We start from the raw sequence: 23,240 nt of genomic DNA, 5'->3' as shown, positions 1-23,240 counted from the left end.
GGCATGATTGGGAGAGGAGAGATGTAAACTTGCACTGAAGGCTAAGTCAGGTTTATAGTATGTAGGATTTCAATGTGCTTTCTTGCAAAAGGGAAGACATATCTTAAAAACAAAACAAACAAAAAAAAATCCCTGAAAAAACGCTGAAAACTCAAACCCCAACAAACAAGCTTACAAAGGGTGAATCTCCATGTAAGGATCTACCTAATCAAAAAGATAAGTTTATCTAGGGTGCAAGTTCAGGGTTTATTGTAACATAAATGTAGTGGTTTTTTCTGTCTGGAGTTCAGTATGCTCATGTCACTGTATAGGAACACTTCTGTATAAAGGAACAAGGGAACAGAATCAAGGCTGAGTAAGCTCAATTAACATTAATATTTTATGTAATTGGGGAAGGGAAATTTAATCTTTCTAACAACATGTCACCTGACCAGACACGTAGCACAGTCCCTGCACCCAGCAGAGGAGGTGGGTGGGTGGGAAGCTTTGATACTCACACACATTTTGCCATTGAATACAAATCCAAACTGCCAACTTAAAACTCCCAGGGTGATGTTAAATGGCACGAGAGGAAGGGATTGCTGCAGGCTGTGGTGTGGTGGGGACATTTGGAGCTGGGATAGGGGCAGGTGCAGCTGCACAGGAGAAAGGCAGTGTGCAGTGTAGGGCTGGATCTCAGTAATTGGAGTCCAGTGCCACTCTGCAGCCTTTCAAGGTTGGGAACTACAAACAGTCAACCCCTGGCTGGGTTGGGGCCAAAAAGTGTCATTTTAAAGGAATTGGTGCTGTTACTGTTAATGAAATCATACCCACACACAGAAATCTGCAGGCAAACCAACAAAATAAATAAATACAGTGCAGAACTTCCTTGCAGAGGGTTTTTCTCACTGTGTTAGCTGGAGTGGAAATGGTGCTGGAGTGTTGCTGTACGGGGTTGGCAAACATTTTTCTAAGTTTGGACTGGAAGCTTTCTTGCAAGCCGCCCACTCTGCTCGCTGGATGGGGGTGGGCTGGAGCCAGCTGGCAGCAGCCCAGGGAACCGGTGCACCAGGTCAAGCAGGAGGTGCTGGGATCCACCAGAGGTTGGAGCACATTGCTCTGCTCCTCTCCCCTTCTGCTCATTCTCCTCCAAGAACAAAACCTCCCTGCTTTGGGTGTTCAGCACACCGGGCTTGCAGCAGTCCCAGCCACACTGAGCTTGGCCTGTGTTGGGGAGGGGTTTGCTGCTCTTTTAGCTGTCTGGTTTAGCAACGTGCACCTACGTTTAGGCAACTGAATGGTGCTATTGAGTTGATAAAATTGTTCACATGCCTGGAATTTAGCACAGTTTCAAGTACCTTGTTAAACCAGAGATGGCACATCTTGCATCTTGGGTTTTTGGAGAGGAGTTTTTTTTTCTTCTAAAGTTTCTTTTGTACAGTTGCTTTTCCAAAAATAGGTTTATTTAGGGAAGCAGGAATATAAATTGAGTAGAGGATACCAGGCATTATTGTATTAAGTATTCTATAAAGGAAGGTTGATTCATCAGTTTCTAGATCTTACTTATGACATTTGCTTAGGGTATTTGATTTTTCTATTACCAGTAAGGAAACCAGAAGCTTCTTTCTTCAGAAAGGGCAATGAACACTTCCTTATTACTCATGAAATGTAATGTATGCTTTAACAAGCAAAACAGGCTAGTATCTGCCCAAAACACATCTATTCATTGTGCAATCAGCAGTTTCATATGTAAAATTAATACTGAAATGGTGCCAGGCATATTAAGTATGCAACTTTTATTATTTAAATGCCCTGAATTTATTTGAAACAGTCACATTTTTCTGGTATGTATTTTCATTTTCTTTTTAGAATCTACATTTTTAAGATATCCAGCAATTCAGCTATCTGCAGTTACACACATATTAGCTACTGTTTAATTTATTCCTGTATAATCCAGTATTACTAAGTTCTGTGGAATAAGGAACTAATTCTGTTCATTAAAATCAATAGATGCAGTGCTGTTCTGCATGTGTGTGGTGTGGTGCTTTCTGTGCTTTTTTTTTTTTTTTTTTTTTAGGATCTATCCTTGAGCATACATAAAGGGTCTGATCCTTTGGGCTTACTCAGGGAAAATGTCCACTGATGTCAATGCCTGAATAGGATCAGGCTCTTAAAAGGACAGTTTATTTGAAATTGCTGTGGCTGTTATTATTTCCTTCTGGCAAAAAAATTAATCTTACTCATGAAAGCCTTAGAAACAACATCAAGAAAGCCAAGTTCAGCAGGTCTTTCAGGCATGAGAGCTGTCAGCCATGGCTGTGTGAAGGCATAGCCTGGTACATCCCAATGACCATTCAACCATCCCTTTTCTCTCTCCTTGTTATTTATTTATTTATTTGCTCCAACTCTTATTGGCATCTAAAACCACTAATTGCTACCCATTACTGTTTTTGCTAATTTCCAGTGATAACTGTGGCTCTGTTTTCATTAGGAGATGAAAGCCGGGAAATTAAAAAACAAATTACAGGGATGAGAAGATTACTGAATGACAGCACTGGAAGAATCTATCAACGAGTTGGCAAAGAAGGAGAAAAACTGAAGGAGGAGCCCCAAGATTTAGATTTAGCCTGGGCCCAGCGCCTGAACTCCCCTGCAGAGTCCCAGGAGAGCCTTCATCCGTCCCAGAGCGGAGCGTGGAGTGAGCTGTCACCCCCAGGCAGCCATCTGCCAGGGCAATACGGAACCAGATCCAAAACATTCCAGAGTCAGGCTCGAACTGTGGCATCCAATGGTATGACCTGTCAGACACTGAGAATGGTGACTTTGTTCTCTGCTAAGTATCTGCCTTTGTTGTGATGATATATTGTAGCACTGCACTGAAAGCAGTTAGAGTTCAGAGTCTACAAAATGAGCACATAGTTATCACTTCAAAAAGGTGTGAAAGTGGGCACTGTACATTCTGCTACCATCTGTCTTAGCTTTTAAAATGGTGATGGAATAGAATTACTCAATGTCTTTACAAGTTTAATTTCTATACAGTACTTACTAAAACAGCTTTTGTCATTGTTATTAAATTCATGGCTAATTAAATGTCAACCTCTACCACTCCTCTTTGCTGTGAGTAATGTAGCACTGTTGTGACACCACTTGTGGAGCAGGATTCTACTGCCTTTCATAAAGGGGATGGCAGCAGCCTTATAACAGGACACTGAACTGCAGGTACAAAATTCCATCACAGCCTTAGGCTTTTATTCCAATGAGAGTATTGGAGAAAAGAGATGATGGAGTCTACCTGTGAACAGCATGTTCTAGAGTGTGGCCCATCCAGTACTGGCAGAGAATTCTGCCCTGAAGTAGATGGCAGTGTGCCTTTAAAATGCCTTTTTTATTATTAAGTCCCAGAGAATGGAAGTTTTGCTGCCAGATTAAAAAACTCTGCTGTCAAAACCCCACCATAACAATCTTCTAAATATGGAAGGACCCAAAAATTCATCACACATCTCCTTCTTTGTCCTCAGAGGCCCTGGGCACTGGCAGGGACAGTTCTCTGCATGCACAGAAGTGCCCAAGCCTGCATAGATTAGGTGCCTTGTTCCCAAATCCAGAAAGTAGGTGGAGCAGCACCTCTATCCCCTCAGGGGCCTGATTCAGCATGTGAGCTAAAATGTGTTGACAGGATTTGGCCCTATATGCAAGAAAATGTCAGCTTTGATTTTTTTATATGTGGAGGAAGGATTCAGTTGACTTATGATCTCTTACAGGTTTGTAGTGGTCAGTGGGACATGGAAGGGTCAGGTTGAGCAACCTCCTGGGCTGGACAGGAGAAATGCCCAGGCTCCCAGCCCTTGGGGGAGCAGCCCAGGAGGCACCTCCCTGTGCAGCTGTCCTGCTGCTGAAAGGAATGCAATCTTTTGGGTTATTACATAAAGGAGGGTGTGGGCCCTCTCCTCTGGCCGCCTTTGAAGAGACAATCTGTGTAGCAGTTGGGTTTGAGGTGTCTGCCTCTGATGGGGATTGTGATCCTGACTCCTGCTTGGGCTCCAAACCCTGGTCTCTGGGGAAGAAAAACTTGTGATGCATTTCTGAGCAGCAAGAAAAACTTTTGATACATTCCTGAGCCCTGAAACTGCTCCTCACCCAGTACAGAGCTCTTCTGGGCATTTTAACAGCTTGATTCCCCCCCATCCCTTGCATTGAGAGCCTGAGCATCAAACTCAGTATTTTAGATATTTTTCAGAGGATGGACAAAGTTCTTAAAAGCTTGGTGTAGAAATGCTGAACAATACTTCAAGGGAGGTTTTACTCCTTGGTTCTTACCATGGTGTTTAAGTAACCAGAACAAAACTGCCAGACATAATATTACCTGGGGCTGTCAGGCTTAGCTCATCACTGGGAAATGTTCAGGCATCTGTAGTAGGTGATCTGATCTGAGTCCAGAAACTCTTTCTGTCCACTGTGGATAGATACTATATTAAAAAATGAAGATCTGTGTTGTAGGCCACCTGAACTGCTCAAAGTTGAATGTAACAGACAGGTCAAGTCCATCTCAGTGGTGCTTTTACCTACTCACAGGGTGAGGTGGTTCAAGGAGAGGCTGGAATAAATGTTTAATAGGTGCTGGTGTAGAAAACATTTATGAGAAAGTTATTGACAGTGATGCTTGGAGAGGGTTCCTAGAGCAGAGGCTAGACAGAGTAAGAGAAATAAAGTAGGGATTTAATAAAAAGGCCTTCAAAGGGCACACTCTGGGCAGTGCAAGAGTCTGGCTGAGGCTGCACCCAAGATGGATGAGAGGTCATGAGTTTTTCACTCTTTTATAAGTTTGGTCCATTTACATATTGGGGTTAATTGTCTAATCACAGCTTCAGGTAATGAAGTCACATTCTCCTAGTTTTGCTCCCCCCAATTTGCTTTTGTTCATACTTTTTGGGGCCTGGAAAAGGATTTTTTTGTCTTACTAAACTGTGAAGAGAACTTTCTAACACTCTACATGAATTTCAGAATTATATACTAATGCAGTACAAAATCTGAAAAATGAGACAGCTAAAACTTAAGGCATCAACAAAAATAAAAGAGGAACAGGGCAAGCCTAGACATTGCTGCAAAAGAGGGAAGAGTAGGAACATATGTGAAAACCAAAGGCATTTATTCCCACCCAGACTTAAGGTGCTGGTTCCACAAATCAGGGTGTCAGGTAGACATCTGTGACCCACTGTTTTTAGTGAAAGCCACCTGGGACTACAATGAGCACCATGTCTGTCCTGTTATAGACAGTAAACTCACACTTGAGTTTCATTTCTTGTGTTCTGTACCAAATCCAGCAGTGATACAGCAGCTGAATTGTTTTTGGGCTGCATCAAGATAATTTTCACTGGGTAGCTCTTGCATGCTTTTCCAGTATAAACTGGTGGCAATGTTAGTTACAGTGAGTGAATTCCCTCTCAGCAGATCCAGCTGGAAGAAAACACTGTCCTGGGCTACTTGCTGCTCATGTGGGGGAAGCAACTCCTGTACTTGTGGCATCTCCTTCTCTCACTCACACAGGCAGGTATCAAATTTGCCTGCTGGCCAGCTTCCAGGAGAGAGGGAGATGGCTCTTTAAAGACTCCTTCATAAAAATAAAAAGTCTGATCTCCTTTTAAAATTAAAAATTGATTTATAACAGTTGAAAAGGGCTGCTTTTGTCCTCTAAAAATGATAAAGATAGTGCTTAGAACAATGACTGAGAACACTCTACCAGATATTTCTTACAACACAATAACTGATCAGAGGAGGGAGGATAGAAAGAAAATAAAAAACCCTCATGAATATGTAAGGAGTCAGTAGAACCCTGCTTTGATTTAAAATATTGGTGGTCTCTTTTCCCATTCCCAGTACCTATGGTAGATTTACATGGGTAATTTCTATCAATGCTAATGGGGATTATAAAGTAAATCCCCTATGCCTCAATGGGAAAATAGACCCTGTGGTTTTCCATCAGGAGCCTGTGTGCCTGTGTGTTTTCATTAGGAACATGTTACATTGCAACAGGAAAGATGCACAGGTATTTACTGATACAATTTCTTCAAGTTTTCACATGCAATTCACCATGATGTAGAGCCTTGGTTAAGGAAACAAAAGCCACCAACCCTGTTTCCCCCCAGAGTCCTTCAGATATCAGTTCCAGGTGAAACCACTTCCAGAAGCCCTCTAGAATATTGAATCCTGATCAAGAGAAAGGACAGGCTTCATCCCAAGGATCTTTTAGTCTAAAACAACTGAGAAAGGACTGAGGGAAGGATAGTCTTACTTTGTATTTGTCTGTTAATAAAACTCTTCTAAATTCTGGGGCTCCCATTTCTGGGTACCTGTTTATCTTACTGAAAGGTAGAGTTATGCTGGTGCTATTAAATTATAAGTTGTCTTGAAATTCATCTACTTAAAACATGTAGGTGTATTGGTGGAGCCAAGATGAGGGATTCTGATTAATCTGCTGCAAAGCTAAAGATAACATTTTTTTTTTTTATCTCTGTACCTGTAACAATGGGCTAAACATTTTATGGACCATTGAAAAGGTAAAATCTCATCCATGCCCCAAGGAACTTCCAATGAATAGACTGTGTACAAAGGAAGGGTGAGATCAAACTAGGCAGAGTCCTGCTGAGTCAGAAGCCTTTTTGTTTCATTTTGAGATTCTCAGCCTGTTTTCCAAGTAACTTCTTAGTATAAAAATAATTTTATTTGCAGCTGAAACCTTTGAGAGATGAAGCCAGTGGTTCTATTGCATTTGCTAGATTTGCAGGGATTTTGTAAACTACTCCATTTATCTTAATACAATTTTAACAGATTTTATCTATGTATATTTTAAAGTACCAAAATTTGTAATTGCAGGAGTGTGGAGTATCTAAATATTGGAGGAAAAGAGGGGTGTGCCACCCAGAAGATGTCAGCTGTCTTTAAGTGATGCATTAGTTTGGCTTTACAAGCAGCTCACCTTTGGAGTGGGACCAGGAGTTTGCTCAGCTCTGATAGATGTTGCTTCAGGTCTGAGGGATTGTATGGAAGGAGGCAGAGAAAAGTGCCTGGTGGTGGCCAAATTTTCAGTTATTTCAAATGAGGATTAAAGTCAGGGGATCTGTGTGGGTCTGACATCAGGGGTCTCTGATGAAAGAACACAACCCAAACCTGAAAAGATATTAACCTGGTTTGGCTTCAGAGGAAAGCAGAAGTAATAATGAAAAATGTGAAGATTTATAAGTGGAGATTAAATGAATTGCTTCTGTTCACTTTAGCTAGGTAATGATTAAAGGGCACCTGGTAAGTGTCAGGCTGCAGAAGAAAAAGGGAAATACTCTGGCTGAAGTCCACATGGGACACCAAGTGAGGTTATTTTGTTAGGTGCATTTGTACCTATCTTCATGAAATGGTCATCCCTCCTCCTGCAGTCTTGAGCAGTAAAACAGCCATCAATTTAAATCATTGTAAGGATATTTGGAAAGGAAAGGAAGTGCATCCCATCTAGCCTCAGCTTCAACCAGATACTGTTAGGTGTTTTGTTAAATTTTGAAATTTTTATTTGCAGCTAGAGATAGCTGTCTAGGGATACAGCTGTCTGAAGCTGAAGTGCAGGGTACAACTATCCTGCAAAGTTTGAAATCCCTCAGCTGTTACAGCCTGTTCTAATTCAGAACAAAAAATGCAAAATTTCTGGAAAGTAAAGCAGTAATAAAAGCACTGCTGAGGGCCTAGAACTAGAACTATGTGAGTTCAGTTAAACACTAATAAGAATTACTAGAGAAAAGGAATGTCTTGAACTACTATATTAATTTTCAAAGGGAAACTCTGGAAGTGCCATCTTGTAGATCACAGTGGTGGAAAACATCATAGAAAACAATCCCACCCTAGCAAACAGAAGAGCAGATTTGAAACCTTTCATGTGGTTCTTTTCTGTCCTGTTGTTTTGGGGTTTTTTCTCCAAGTAGCTTATTTTATTTTCATTCTCTCTTCTTCACATGGTAAAGAATCACCTGTAAGATTCAAGCAGTTTAAAAATTCCTAGACCCTCATTTTATGTACAGCACAAACCTTTATTGCACAGACTGTCTTCATTCTTTGTAAGACTATTCCAGGAGCTGAGCTTTTTTATGTGTGTGTGATAAAATAAGTATGTTTGTAATGAGGTTTGGTGCTTTTGTTATTCAAGATGAACCAGCCTGACAATAGAAAGCCCTGTGTGAGGAGTGCATTATATTCACACTCTGAGCAGTCTTCTCCAGCCCATGTAACATTGCATCCCAACTCAGTATAATTGCACATATTAGTAATTGAGTAAAAACTAGTGGTCCTTTCCTCTAAAAGGAATCATGTCGAAAATTACTTCCTGTCATGCTTTTGATCTGATTTTACAATCTGATATATTGATCATAGCTTCAAACACCTGCCAGTTGTTGTCTGGGTGATTTTGTGTGGCTTACATCTCACCCATTTCATTCCACTCTGTTTCAGGAGAAATTCCAATGGTGAATTCATCAGTTGGACCAAACTGCTGTACGTGTAATTGCCAGTCAACCCTGCAGGCCATTCTTCAGGAGCTCAAGACCATGAGAAAATTGATGCAGCTGCAAGCAGGTACAGTGACCAGTCCCACATGTGCAAACCTGTGCAAGCATTGAGTTGAGGATGGCCCAGCTTGATGCAGGGGTGTTGGATGAGATGGTCTTTGGAGACCCTTCCAAACCCAGACAGTTCTATGATTTTGTGATCTTCCTGTTAGGGAATGGTCCAGGGGATTAAAGTCTGTGTGGGCACTCAGGGAAACCTGGATTGCTTCCTGCTCTCCTACATACCAGTCAAAGTCAGATTTTCACAGGTTTCTTGGAAATGCAAGTTCTAATTTTCAGATCCTTACCTGAAATATGGGATTTTCTCTTTAGCCTTTTAAGGCTAAATTGAAAATAAAATTAATGTGATCAGATACATAATGAGAGCTGAGTGGGGAGGTCAATATGCCCACTTTGTTTTCACAGTGTATTGATTCAGGGGTGCCAAATACTACCTCACCTGTGTTCTGCTTACCACTTCACCAATCTTAGGGGTAAGAAAAATGAAATTTGAAGGTAGCTGAAAGTTACCAAATAGTTGTTCATTCAAACCTCTTTTAGCTCTGTGGTAGTCTCAGCTGAGCTAGCTACTGTATGTTGTGGCCTCCACCCTTCCTCTGGCTGTGAAGTCCCAGCTTTTAGTGTGTATACCAGCAATAATTTGTTCACTGGGGAAAATTACTGTGTCCAGTTTTCTCCTAGGTTGGGAGCTGAAACAGAACAGTGCAGAGCCAGAGGAGTAGTTGAGCCAGCAAGATAATGAGGACGTGGTAGGTAGAGTTAAGTCATCATAGGCTGATGTGAAGCTGCAGGCTCTGTACTACCTAAAAATTAGTGTTAATACTAATGAGGAGGTAGAGATGTTGGAGATTTTGTCAGCTGACTTACCCATCCAGCATGAGTGATGGGGACTGGAGCCATGGAGGCTTCTCTTGTGGAGAGGCTGGATAAGAGCTCTGTAAGAAAAGGGAGTGTTGAGTAATTAACTGAAAGATGGGTGGAGTGAAGGGCTGACTAAACTCCTTGTCTCCACGGTGTATAATGTTTGAGTGAGTGATGGGAATGATCAGACAGGTTTTGTAATATCAGTGTGCACACATAAAAATGCTTTTCTAGAAGTCATCAGCTTACAAAGAAGTACACCAAAGCCCAGTTTTACAATTTTTGCTGGTACATGGGATTTTTAATGCAATCACACCAATTTATATCATTGAAATCACATGGGTGATTGAAAAATGGCTTGTGAGTGAGAGTAAGCAAACTGGGGTCTATGCCAAAAGAGCTGACTCCTCAGTAGCAGAACATTGCTTATTTATTATGTATCTACAGAGTAAGTACCTTTGTTAATTCATGAATCTTTTGATTCACTTGGAATACTTCATATTTTCTGAAATTAGGTTTTGCAGAGAAAAAAATAATTTGGTAATTTTGTTGCTAAAAGAAAAAAAAAACTAAAATTCAAACCTGTAAGTGAAAGTGTAATAACTTATTTTAGTATTCAGACACCCTACTGTCTTAATTATAAAGTACACATCACAATCTTGTAAATCCTTGCCAGAAATGAAATATTCCAGAAATATTTTAATAAACAATAGTCTGAGGTTTTTGTTCTTCCTGAAGCTTTGTAGATGAGGACTTTTTGTAGCTTGCTCGTATCTTGAATGTGTTTGATTTGCATGTAGAGCATTTGTGGCTTTTTCTTTGTTTTGACCTTGATCTTAGTGATTTATCCATACACATAATGGTATCCTGATAGGATTCTTGTTCATATTGGTACAAGTTCAGGACTGGTGCCTTAATTTATATAAATGATTGTGAATACTGGAAAATAAAAAATATTGATAAATGTAAAATATGGTTTCTTATATTTCAGAGGTAATACGTGTCAGCTTTTGTGTATGAGCAAAACAAACTGATGGAATTTTGGGTTACTTTTTTTTCCCTCAGAAATTAAACTATTGAATAGTGTTTTCACTCATTCTTGACATAATGGTACTTGAAATGTTCTTGCTGAGCTAATTAACTTGGAGACCACTGTCATAAAAATTAACTGTAATTGCATTAGCACTTGTATTATCTTACTTTATCAGGAAGAGATCCTCAAAGAGTGAAATTCTCAGTCATTCAGAGGACATACAAATTAATCATCACTTAAGTGCTTCATGTCACCAGCCATCCAGTGGTCACTAAGAAAAAGAACTGTGTATTCCTAATTTCCTTAAAATGCTGTTCATCAGTATGCCCTGAAAAGCCTCACCACAGAGCTCACTGTCATTATCCCCATTGGACAGATTGGAAAATTATGCAAAGGTGATAAAACTTATTTGTTTCCCATGCACCAGCAGCCCTGAAAATCACATCACTTATCTAGAAAATAAGTTCAGTGAGTCAGTAGTTTAATGGTGCATCTGTGTGAGTATTTGTGGGCTTTTGTCTGTAAAATTAATGCACTAATTTCTTTCATTCAGTTGGGACTCAAAACAGACAGCAGCCTCCTGTTCCTCTGATTTGTGCACAGAAGTCAACAATATCAAGAAAGAGAAATAAAAAGAGAAAACTGCCCCTCAAAGTTGTTGAAGCAGTTTCCACAAATAAGAAACCCAGCTCTCCAGAGAATGAGAAGAGGCTGCCAGCAAACTCAGAACAATCGAGTCTGCCAGCAATTGAACCCCCCCTGAAGCCAGACACCCCTCTTTCAGGGTTTGGAATTATCCTTGAATCAGCTTCATCAGATGTAAGTTAAAATTTTAATATGCAGGATTGCAAGATTTTGAAATACTGACTCATTCAGGAGATCAGTACTCGAGTCACATTGATGCATCTTCCCACTTTTTGTTAGACTGAACAAGCAAATCTTGGGTAGGAGTGAATGGAGATGTTAGGGTTACATGTGGAGAGTGCTCATTACAAGGGTTTGGGTCTTTTTTTACAACTTTCACAAGCATGAAGTTTTCCCTTGAGTTCAAGGCTCCTGTTTTTTAAGCTTTTAGTGGAAAGTTGTTCTTCATCTCTCCCAATGCCAAGAGCCACAGTTGAGATGAGGAGCCATGAAAAGTGCAAGGTGTGTAAAGCATTCACAGCCCCATCATTGCTGATGAGCCCATGTAATCCACACATAGGTCTTTATCCTGCCAAGGAGCATTTATGTGCTTTCCTGCTTTTCTGGTGCCACTGACTTTGGGGGACTCTTCATCTCTACAAAAATTAATATCCAGTCTTTGCTGAATTGGGTCCTTTGGTCTTGATTGCTCTGTGTGCTGGAGTAGGGTCTCAGCACTGTTGATGATGTCAGTGTGACTAAAGAGGCCAAAATTTGTTGCCACTCTCAGAATATGCACTTTTCCCATAGAAAATTGCAGTAAGCATGTTTTCCTGATTCATGTACACACTGATAGAAATTCCATGTATTGGTGGATGATTAGCTTTTTTTAATGACCAAATTGATGTCATCCAAACCAGTTCACTGACAAGTAAACTGCTCATTAATTTCTCTAATATATTTTTAATTTTGAGCAGGCTCTTTCCAATTTCCTAAGTACTATGAGCTAGAAAAACATAATTAAATTCCGTATCAATAAGCGTAAATGAAAACAATGCAGCAGATAATATTCTATCCTTCTGGAAGAGGGAACTAATAATAAAAAAGAGCAGTCAGGATAATTCAGTTACAGAGATGCAAGCCACACCACTAATTAGGTTGCAGTCTCATGCCACAGAGTCAGTGTAGTGATACAGAGTAACTAGTTTGATGCTTTTTTTCAGAGGGTTTCCTTTTGTAGTACTGAGCTTAATAATGTTTGAGGTAAAGGTTTGGGGAGGACTGGTAATTTATCTCCAGCATGCAATTTGTGCTTATAATTTTTCTTTGCTTGTGGCACTCTTGTCAGCTTGAAACACGGTTTTGAAAACAGTTTTGTGCTTGCAATGGAATTTAATTTGGTTTTATGAATGTGTTTCATCGCTGGACACGGTTCTTTGTAGTTGCCAGTTTGACCTAAGGAAAAAAAAGAGAAAACATTTGGCTCATAAATCAGGTCTTCATCTGTCCTTCCATGCTTGAGCCCTTGCTTGCCACAACAGTTGTTTGACTAAATTTACAGAGCCAGAACCTTGAGACAAACAAATTGATTTTGTTTTGTCCTTAGAAAGAAAACATTTGAGTTCTGAAAACAGATGTATTTAATGCAAAAATAAAATGTGACCTTAAATATTTTGAGAAGGCTTAAGAAAGTCACTTCTTTGAGAATGAATGGCAGCATTATCTTTTTCTACCTTTTTATGAGCATCTCTGGTGTGGTCACAACCAGCATGTCTGTGTGCCTGAAAAATCCTGAAAGACATCTTACAAAGCACATTAAATGAATGTTCCCTTGAGAATATTCCACAGGTTGTCTGTAGTGTGTGCTGTGTCATACATCACCACTGCTGCCACTGCTATTTTGCCAACATTTATTGAACTTTAGGAAGAATCCAAGTTTAATGGGTATAAAATCAGGGCTGCCAAAACCAGTGCAATTAGTCCAGACCTGCTGAGATGAAATAGTGCTACTTACAGAGGTGGGAAATGTCTTGGTGAAACAAACCCTCAATCTGGACCATGGATCAGAGAATCTTCTTTTTAAATGCAATGATCTGATTACAACTCCTAGTTGAACTTGTGTTTGTTTTACAGTTGTAATATTTCATTTATAACCTAATCATTTTTAATCTACGTATTACAACCTACTAAAATATCTAGGATTAAATCTCATTCACTGCCTGTTCATTTTAGCACAGCAAAAGCCTTTAGCATTCAGGTCTTCTTTATTTTGTTGTTCACAAATAGTTTACCCTCCAGTTCCTTTTGCCATGATCATTATCTATTAATAAGTGCTTTTTCTTTGAGAAATTACATTCAGAGTGACCATGAAATTCAAATGGTTACTGATTGTCTTTGATTGAAGAATAGCTAACTACTAAAGGAAAGTAAGAATAAATCATAGTTTTGCCTCCAAACTGTTTCACTGATAAACAAATCAATCCCTACATTAAGAATAAAACAATTGAAACTAAAATAATACTGACTCCTCCACACTGGTAGAATGGTAAGATTTGAAATGTATTTTACAGCTCTATTGTAGAGTGGTTGGTGCACCTGCCAAAGTGTAATGCAGGTGTTTTAAGGTAAAACCAGGGAAGAGAGAAACCAGGAAGAGAGAAGAGAAGAGAAGAGAAGAGAAGAGAAGAGAAGAGAAGAGAAGAGAAGAGAAGAGAAGAGAAGAGAAGAGAAGAGAAGAGAAGAGAAGAGAAGAGAAGAGAAGAGAAGAGAAGAGAAGAGAAGAGAAAACTCATTTTTTCAGTACAAATAGAGAAGATAATAGCAGGGCCTCATGATCCTTCTGGCTTTTTGGGTTTTAAGTAGGAGATTTCAGAAAAGGTGCCACAGGAACAGCTGGCTTTTGGTGAGGGTACCAGCCATAGTGTGGCCAGCAGGACCAGGGCAGTGACTGTCCCTCTATACTCAGCACTGGTGAGGCCTCACCTCAAATCCTGGAGTGAGTTTTGGGCTCCTCACAACAGAGACACTGAGGGTCTGGAGCATGTCCAGAGAAGGGCAATGGAGCTGGGATATTTATCCTGGAAAAAAGGACACTCACAGGGGACCTTATCACTCTCTGCAATTCCCTGACAGGGGGGTGTAGCCAGGTGGGTGTCAGTCTCTTCTCCCAGCTAACAAGTGATATGACAAGAGGAAATGGCCTCAAGTTACACCACAGAAGGTTTATTTTGGAAATTGGGAAACATTTCTTCCCCAAAATGGTTGTCAAGCACTGGAACAGGCTGCCTGGGGAAGGGTGACAGTCACCATCCCTGGAGGTATTTAAAGATATGTAAATGTGGCACCTGGAGACATGGTTTAGTGGTGGGTTAATAGCTGGACTTATTGATCTTTAAGGCTTTTTCCAACCTAAACTTTCCTGTGGCTCTATAATTTCTGTGCCCTGGGTGTCTGGATCATTGAGGTCATCTTAGATGGCTATCACAAGAAACAGAATAGGGCAGGTGTCCTTCATCACCATGTCAGCTGCATTCTGGTTTTTGATTTACATGAAGTAGAATTTTCCTCAAGTTGTGAACTTGGCCCACATTTATTTACTCTTGAAAATCTTTTCTATCACCAGAAGTTTAGAAGTAACATATTAAAAACCCACCTACATTTGAATATTGTCAAATGTCAGTAACTGACTGTTGCTGGATCCAACATTTTCAAAGTTCTTGAGGTAAAAAATCCAAATTTTCATCCAGAACAAGCTGAGGAACTACATGCTTATAATTTTTTGTTGCTGTTGTTGTTATCTCCATATTTGAAGATTCTTCATCCTGGCTTCCCAAAGCATGGTAATCTTCAGTTTTATCACACAGTACACATCCATATCCCATGACAGTACATGCTTTGGAAATACTCTACTCGCTGCAACACTATCCATACTGATTTTTAGAAATCCATGGGAAAAGAATTACACAGCCAAATTGTTCTTAGACTGGCAGCCCTTTCTTCTGTCTGGACTCAAGATTTTTGCAGGTGATATGATGGGAGATGGCATTTGCTCTTGCTCTTGTAAACTTCTCTGAAAATGCATCATCATTGCTGAATATATTTCATGTAGGGCAAAAAAAGGGCAAGGCTGTAATGTTGGCTTATTTCCTCACATCATGATCACTGATTGTTTTACCTCCTTGCCAACTTCTAAACAGTATTTTCAAAATTTTAGTTTATTTCCAATGTGTTTTCTAGATATATAATTATTCTGTGAAGAAATCTTACCATAAGCATTGTATGGTACTCACAGAAGAAAATTTGCAAATGCTCCTCATGTAATTTCTGATATGTACAGACAGGGGCAGCAAAAAGACTCTTGGTAAGGGGACTTCCTCAAAGGCCTTTGTCTATTTTGACCCTCAGTGTACTTGAGAGAAGATTCTTGTGAAATACAGCATGATTTTCTTTTCTCTTCTTCCCCTCCATTTCACCTTGGCACTCACTTAAATCCCTGTGATTTAAGTGTTCACTGTTGAGGATTTTTGTACTGAAATAAACTGTCTGTCTAACATCATCCTCTTCTAAACATGCATTTTGGGACTGTGAAAAGGAGGGACAAATGGATGCTCAGCAAGTGCTGGCTCCAGGGGCAGCCTCAAACTCATCCTGTGCTGATACTCATGTGGGCCATATCTTTGCTGGAAGCCCTCTTGGGAAGCCACATGGATTGGGCCAGAATCCCTGCATTTGTGCTTCTTGGAAGTGCCTGGCTGCCCCACAGCACACTTGTTCACAGCATTTGGCAGTGAAACAAGTCCATTAAATGGTTAGATAAATGTTCAAAAAGCACCACTTTGGAGCACTGCTCTGTGATGATCCTGTGCTTTGCTGTTATTACCCAACATTGAAAGGTATCTCCTGTCTTTTTGTTAGCTGTATGCCTAGAAATGATGTCAGTAGTTGTTAACTTTTACAGACATTAGACAAGGAGTGTGATTGTTTGATTTGCCTTTTAAGGTGCTTATTCACTGATGGGGTTTGATTTCAATGAATTAGGCTGCTGTGGTCCTGAATAGCTGACAAAAGATTGATGGTTTGATGAAGTGATTGTAAAGTCTCACCAGATGCATGATTGAAGTAAAATAATGTCTTTGAATGCTCGTTTAATTAAAACATTTGTATTCTTTTGGTAGCCAGAAGTGCAACTTGCAGAAGGCTTTGATGTCTTCATGCCAAAATCACAGCTGGACTCTATACTATCAAACTACACTCGCTCAGGAAGTCTGCTCTTTAGGAAGCTGGTCTGTGCATTTTTTGATGACAAGACTTTGGCTAATTCTTTACCAAATGGCAAAAGGAAAAGAGGGCTCAATGACAACCGGAAAGGACTAGACCAAAATATTGTGGGTGCAATAAAAGGTATGTTTTCTGCTTTCTTTCCTATGTGTAATTAGAACATATTCTCAGCTAAGGGGATTAGAATTTCTGACGTGTGTTAGGTCTATTAAAATATGCAGTCTTATTTTTATTCCCTTTCATTCACTTGTTAAAAATAGCTTCTACAGGGACAGCTTGTGTTAATTTTAAGCCAGTGATCCTGGTTTCTGAAGTCAGGCTCTAAGGTTGGAAACTCAGTGTTCATGTAAGATAATTATTTTTTTCCCCCAGATATCAGAGATGCAAAGAAATCTTGAAAATATAATGACAGTGTAACTGATACACTTCAGTCAAGGTTCTGAGTCTTGCACTTTATTTGACTGTGTCTGCTCTGTAAATTTTTCAGTAGTTGGTGGCTGGACTGGGGAGAGATGGAGAAAGATAATACTGGCATGAGATTAGTTTGATGCTCATAAATGCAGTGGTCTCCTCTTGGGGGAGCAAATTACTTGGTGTGAGCACCTTTTGCTGGTGGATTTTTCCTAGCAGTCACTGCTGTCTAGCTTCCAGAAGAGCACATGTTCCTTCAAACTCTGTGATGACAGCATATAAAGAGCTGATATTATTAGGCCAGAGTTTCTGAACTAGATTCTATTTTGAAATCTGATATTGTAGGGACAATACCCACATTACCAAAAGACAGGCCAAAAATAAGCTCTAAGACTGGAGCTTATTTTAGAGGCTGTGACTTGTTCTCAGGTACAGATTGCTAACTTAGGAGACACAGGGCAATAAGAAGAGCTTCTCTGAGTCCATTGGCAGCAAAAGGAGGCAGGAAAATCTTCTGCAACCACCCCTGCCAACTTTTGGGCCCCTCTCCCCATGAAAGAAAGGCATTGACAAACTGGCTTGAGTCCAGTGGAGGGATCACCAAGACTTAGGACTTCACCACTTCCCTGCTCCAGTATCAAATGAGGGCAGGCTGAGAGAATTGGAGAGAGGATGATTCAGGAGAAACTTTACTGCTGTTCACAGCTACCTAATGGGATAGTGTGGACAAGTGGAGTCAGACCCTTCTCAGATGCACAAGAGGCACTGAACACATGGAAAATTGCAATTTGATAAGGAGAAACATTTTCAACATAAGGGCTGAGCGGTGCAGTAGGGGCTTAGAGGGGCTGCAGGACCTCCACCCCTGGAAATACTCAAAATGTGACTGGTCACAGGCCAGAGCATTATGATCTATTTGGCCATGCTTTGAGCAGCAGGCTGGGCATGGAGGCCTTCAGAGGACCCTCTCAAGTGTGCAGTTCTGCAGCAAAGTGTGTGCTGTGCCTATGTCATAGTCCTAATGTATCTTACAGAGCAGCTGACAGACTTCTTACAGTTATGCTTGTATTTAGGTTTAAATCACAAACACTGTTTTGTACCTTCTTTTCTTGAGCTCAGTAATCTGCAAAAATCTGTCTGAATTCTCTCTATCTGTATCTCATTGTTTTTTAAAAGCTTTAATGAATAAGTTAAATGAAAGAAAGAGGAGTTCAAAATTACTTCAAAAAAACCCACTCTACAGCACTTGATAAATGTTTTACAGTAAATGCAACAGGACTACTGAAATAGCAGCTGGTACACACTGCAGAGAGTGATGTTTCTCAGCAGCTGAGATTGTACTAGTGAAGCAAATTCTGAGGCTTGGCTTATCCTCTTCCCTTCAGTTTAAGAGAAGAAAGAAGGGAATTGTAGTTCCAACAGAAAAATTTAATCTGTGATGGTACTACTGGGTACCACTGCCATAACAGTGATCTCTATTGGCATTTACAGTATTGCCCAAATGCTGGTGCCTGATCCCTGATAGGGAAGCCTGTCCCTAAAAGCTGTGATGGGGTAAAGATGCCAAGGTCTGATGTCCTGTGGGTCCTCACTCAGTCTGGCTCCAATAGCACTCTTCTTCCCTCCAGGGAGCTGGGCTGTCACACACTGTGGTTTCATTTATTCCAAGAAATAACTGGGCCAGTATGAAATCTCTACAAGAACAACATCATGTTGTTTGCATTATTATCATTAGGACATTCTTCTACCACGTGCCCAGATATCCTTTAGTGGCACTTTCAGTCCCTTTCCATGACAGAGATACAAAAAGCTACATTAATGACAAAAATGGGCAGAGAATTTAAAGGAGGCACTGTTTGCTTGAAAATCACTCTTCCTGTCTGAAAACATTTTCACTGCTGTCCTTAAAAGTAATTTAATGCTTCTGCAACAGAATGATTAGCCAGGGAGCAATTCTCTCTTTTGACTTTGGGTATTCAGTGGCGCTTGTTGTATCAGTTGCAGAGTTTCTCCTGGGCAATCAGCTTCTCTTGTGAGTCTTCTACTCAGAACTATGGGGAAAAAAGATGAAAAAATCAAACTAGTCAGAAGCACTTGTTTTTCCTTTGATTTGTTGACTAGAAATTTAGCCAGTGAAATCCTTCCCTGCAGAAATCAATGAGCTGTGTTCAGATATAAGTGTGATGTGTCCCTCAGGGATCCATAGTGGGACCAGTACAATGTAATATTTTCATCCATGACAAAGACTCTGGTTTGTAGGGCACCCTCAGCAAGTTTGCAGATGACACCAGGCTGAGTGGTGTGCTTGGTTGACAGGAGGGAAGGGATGCCATCCAGGACATTGGCAGGCTGGAGGAATGGGCCATGTGACATCCTGGTGCTTAACAAGACCAAGTGCAAGGTGCCCAATGTGTGTCAGGGCAATCCCAGTATCAGGATAGACTGGTGGATGAAGGGATTGAGAGCAGCCCTGCAGAGAAGGACTTGGGGGTACTGGTAGACAAAAAAATCCACAAGAACTGTGGCCACGATTCTGTGCCTCTGCTCCACTGGGGTGAGACCCCACCTGCAGAGCTGCACCAGCTCTGGGGGCACAGCACAGGAGGGACAGGGACCTGTTGGAGCAATTCCAGAGGAGACAGCAGGATGGTCAGGGGGCTGGAGCACCTCTGCTATGGAGACAGGCTGAGAGATCTGAGGTGGTTCAGCCTGAAGAAGAGAAAGCTCTTAAAGCAGACCTTATTGTGGCCTTTTAATATAATATAAATATATAATAAAAATAATATAAAAGGGGCTTTAAGAAAGATGAGGATGGATATTTTACCAGAGCCTGTAGTGACAGGACAAAGAGACAGTGGCTTTAAACTGAAAGAGGGTACATTTAGTTGGACATCAGGAAGCTTTTTTTTTTCTTTTTTTATGATGATGAGACTGTAGGAACAGTTTTCCCAGAGAAGCTGTGGGTGTTCCAGCCCTGAAAGTGTTTAAGATCAGCTTGGACAGGGCATTGAGCAATCTGAGGAAGTGCAAGGCACTGGGGTTGGACTAGATGATCTTTGAAGTCCCCTTTAAATTCAAGCCAGTCTATGTTTCAGTGGGAGAGGGTCTGTTAACACCATACAGCTTGGGTGGACTGGAAAAGGCAGGTCCCAGTTCTTGGGCAGGTCCCAATTCTGCCTCCTTGCTGCTGCATTCCCATTCCTATTTGTCCCTGTTGTTATTTCTCTAAGCACACATTGAGCAGTTGCCTGGTTTAAGTAAGTAGGAGTCACAAGTCATTGATCAGGTGCCCATTGTGTCAGATACCATAAGGATTCAGAAGGGAAAGATTATTTCTACCTTCATAAAGATGATGTTTGTTGCAAATCAAGCACTGTGAATGTCTGGGGATGTGTTGACTTCTGTGGGCAGCCCTCAGAGTTGGTCTGATGTCCTTGTAGATCAGAGTGCACAGCAAAGTGTTGCTGATGCCTGCCTTGCCATGATTTTGTGAAGCTGTTAGCATGGAAAGAGTTTTGGTTCTCTTATACTTAGCAGGTAGTGCTGCTTCAAAGTGTGTGTATAAAAATAATGAAATTGTCATTTTTTGTTGCCTGTTTCCCAATCCCGTTTGTGTGATACTTATTCTCAAGGATTACAAATGCCTTGAGCTGGGACCAGCTTTCTCTCTTTGTTTGCCAGTCATAATTGGGCACTGGGCTCTGAGACCTCTGACCAAGTTTACAATAGCAATACTAACAGCAAGAATAGTTTTTCTATTTCTGCACTTATTTATTTTTTGCCTACCTCTCAGTTGCATGATGAAAATCAATTGCATCAGTTTCATTCCATTTAGAATTCTGTATTTTTGGTATAACACTGTTAGATTTGTTGAAAATATGGATTTAAAGATAATGTTGACTCTCTCTGTACCTTTTTTACAAAACACAAAATTGGACCTGTAGGGTATTATTTTTCTCAGTAATAGTGCCTTTTTGTTTTAGTAGCTTTATAAAAATTCTATTCCATCTGGTTTGGCAGCATAAAAACTGTGGAGATTTCCACAGTGGTGGGACTTTACTCTTTCATGACTTTGCCTGCAGCCTTAGGAGCCTGACCAAGAGGCCACCAAATGACCACATCGTCAGTTCTCTATCTGTACCATATGGCAGCCAGCATTAACAAGTGCCTGCCACATCTGAAACTGAGCTCTAAATGCACTGTTCTTTTTCTGTAATCATTTGTGTGAATTTCATGAAGACATCAGGTGTAGAACATTTCTCTGGGACAGGCTTTTATATGCAGTAATGATTTCATTCCTGTGATATTCATGCAGCCAAGTCACTTCTGAAAGGTGAATTTGTGAAACACTGAGTTGGGCTTTAGTCTCACCATCCTACATTTGTGAGAATAAATCCTCCATTAAAATTCTGTTTGATAATTGAATAATTTCATATATTTTGATTAACATCCTCTCCCAACTCCTTTTCTCCATTTTTGGTGACATGTTTCAAAAATGTGGTATCTTTTTATTTCAGTCTTTACGGAAAAATACTGCACTGCTAACCATGTGGATAAACTTCCTGGTCCTAGGGACTGGGTCCAGATTCTTCAGGATCAAATTAAACTTGCAAGAAGACGATTAAAAAGAGGCTCAGGTATGTATAAAAATATGAGTTACAACATGTGAGTGGAAGATTAAAACCTTAGAGCCTTTGTATCCACAGAAGTATTTTTCCTGTTGACTGTAGAGTTGTACTTAGAAAATTAGAACTCTTCACACTTTAGCAGGTTTTGTGGGTTTGGAATGGTAGCAGGTTTAGGAGCTGTCTCTACAGACAAGTTTGAGTGTTTCTCAAATGTTGTCTCCTTTCCTTTATTATCCAGACTCTTCTTGCCAGAAATTAGCTGATCCATCCAGGGTTGCAAGTAGAATTTTTTTAATTCTGTGTTATTTATTCTGACAAGCCACGGACTGTACTGTTAAGACATAACCCAACTGACCTTTCCCTCTAAACTGTATGTGTCTGGAAGAATAGATGAGTCTTTTCACATTCCTTGTGAAAGAATCAGAAAAAAAAAAAAAAAAAACCCAAAACAAAAAAAGAAAAGGCAGCCACCCACCCTGGTTGTGCCAGCAAGGCTCTGCAATACGTGGGAGGCAGCTTGCCAGCAGTGACAGGTAATCTAGGCAGGGTTTTGCAGGAAAGCTGCTCAGCCTGGACTGGGATAACCTGGATGCTTGGGACCAGCCTGCAGCGAGCTCAGTGCTGAGCTTTCACCCTGACAGCACCTGGCTCCTGAGCCCTCAGCCCCAGCCATGAGTGTGCAGCCTGGAAATCCCAGTGGGGTTCTTGGGAAAGCAGTGTTACTGATTAGGAGACATGTAATTACCTTACCAACCATAGCTAGTCTCCTTCCCATCTTCATCCCTCCAGTCCCACAAGGGCTTTCTCCACACGAGGCTTCACTTCCCCTTTCTCATCCTGCAGGTTTCTTAAGGCCCTCTCAGGGTTGTATTTCTTGCCCTGGGTATATCTGACACTGCTGTCTGAGGCACTTCACTTGTGCCACCTCCTTAAACACAGTCCTTTGCTGTTCCTGTATTTAGCTGCCTGCCTTTTCCCCTCTTCCCTTCTGCCCATCAGCACAATTAAGTGCCTGTTAGCATCCATGGGATGGGAAACTTGATGGCTCCTCAGGGGATGCTCACCCTGGTGGTGAGTGAGACCACAGGAAATGTCCTCCCCATCTCCCTGTCTCACAGGGCCAACCTTTTCTGTCCAGAGCTGCATTTCTGAAACACACACTTAGGCTAGCATCTGAAATCATTCTCCACAACATTATTAATGCCAGGAGGGAAAAGCATAAGACAGAGGAAAATGAGAAACAGCCAGAGACAGAAATAACACAGGGGGAGGACAAAAGTGCAGATTATTCAGTAGCATAAGCTTCCCAGGGTAGAGAAACAAACCAGCACTGGCCTTAAAAAGGGTTTCTTGTGTGTTGGGGGAGGGAGGACAGAGGGATATGAGATAATCTTGTTAAAGGCAGTGTCAGATTACTGGTGTTGTACAACAGGATTGTTTTCTGCCCCTTCCAAAGCTGCCTTTGGGCCTCCCAGGACGGGAGGGTGGAAGTGGGATGTCAGGCTACAGTAGGGTGAAGGGTCCAGTGCAGGATGTGGGGATCAGAGGGTCCTTGGGTTGTCTGCAGAAGATCCCTCAGGAAAGAGGATTGACCTAATTTTGTTTTGATTTTTATTTTCTTTCATCCTTTTTTATTTGCTTTTCTTCTTGCCTCTGCAGGATATTAATTAAAATGACAATGACATTCAGCTTTTGCTTTTCAAATGGGGCCACCTCTATCTCTGGTCCTTGCTCAGGATGGCAGAATCTAAGCAGAGGATATTGTATGTAAGCTAGCAAGACTATGAAGGAAAATAAGTGAATCTGAGTAGTGTGCCAGAATCAGAT

General features: G+C 40.9%; 1 protein-coding gene across 2 annotated transcripts in view; it reads left to right on the top strand.

The window, feature by feature from the left end:
• BEND7 (BEN domain containing 7) overlaps positions 1-23,240 on the top strand; it is a 46,608-nt gene that overhangs the window by 10,576 nt on the left and 12,792 nt on the right. For both annotated transcript variants that reach the window (XM_059471806.1, XM_059471805.1), the window contains exons 3-7: positions 2,471-2,770; positions 8,464-8,586; positions 11,027-11,292; positions 16,272-16,497; positions 21,303-21,422. In XM_059471806.1, the coding sequence (XP_059327789.1) occupies positions 2,471-2,770; positions 8,464-8,586; positions 11,027-11,292; positions 16,272-16,497; positions 21,303-21,422 (1,035 nt within the window). The remainder of the gene's footprint in view (positions 1-2,470; positions 2,771-8,463; positions 8,587-11,026; positions 11,293-16,271; positions 16,498-21,302; positions 21,423-23,240) is intronic.

Source organism: Ammospiza nelsoni, chromosome 5, assembly GCF_027579445.1.
Source record: "Ammospiza nelsoni isolate bAmmNel1 chromosome 5, bAmmNel1.pri, whole genome shotgun sequence".
Lineage (NCBI taxonomy): Eukaryota > Metazoa > Chordata > Aves > Passeriformes > Passerellidae > Ammospiza > Ammospiza nelsoni.
The sequence above is the reverse complement of the archived record's forward strand: the minus strand, read 5'-3'. Positions and strand labels throughout refer to the sequence as shown.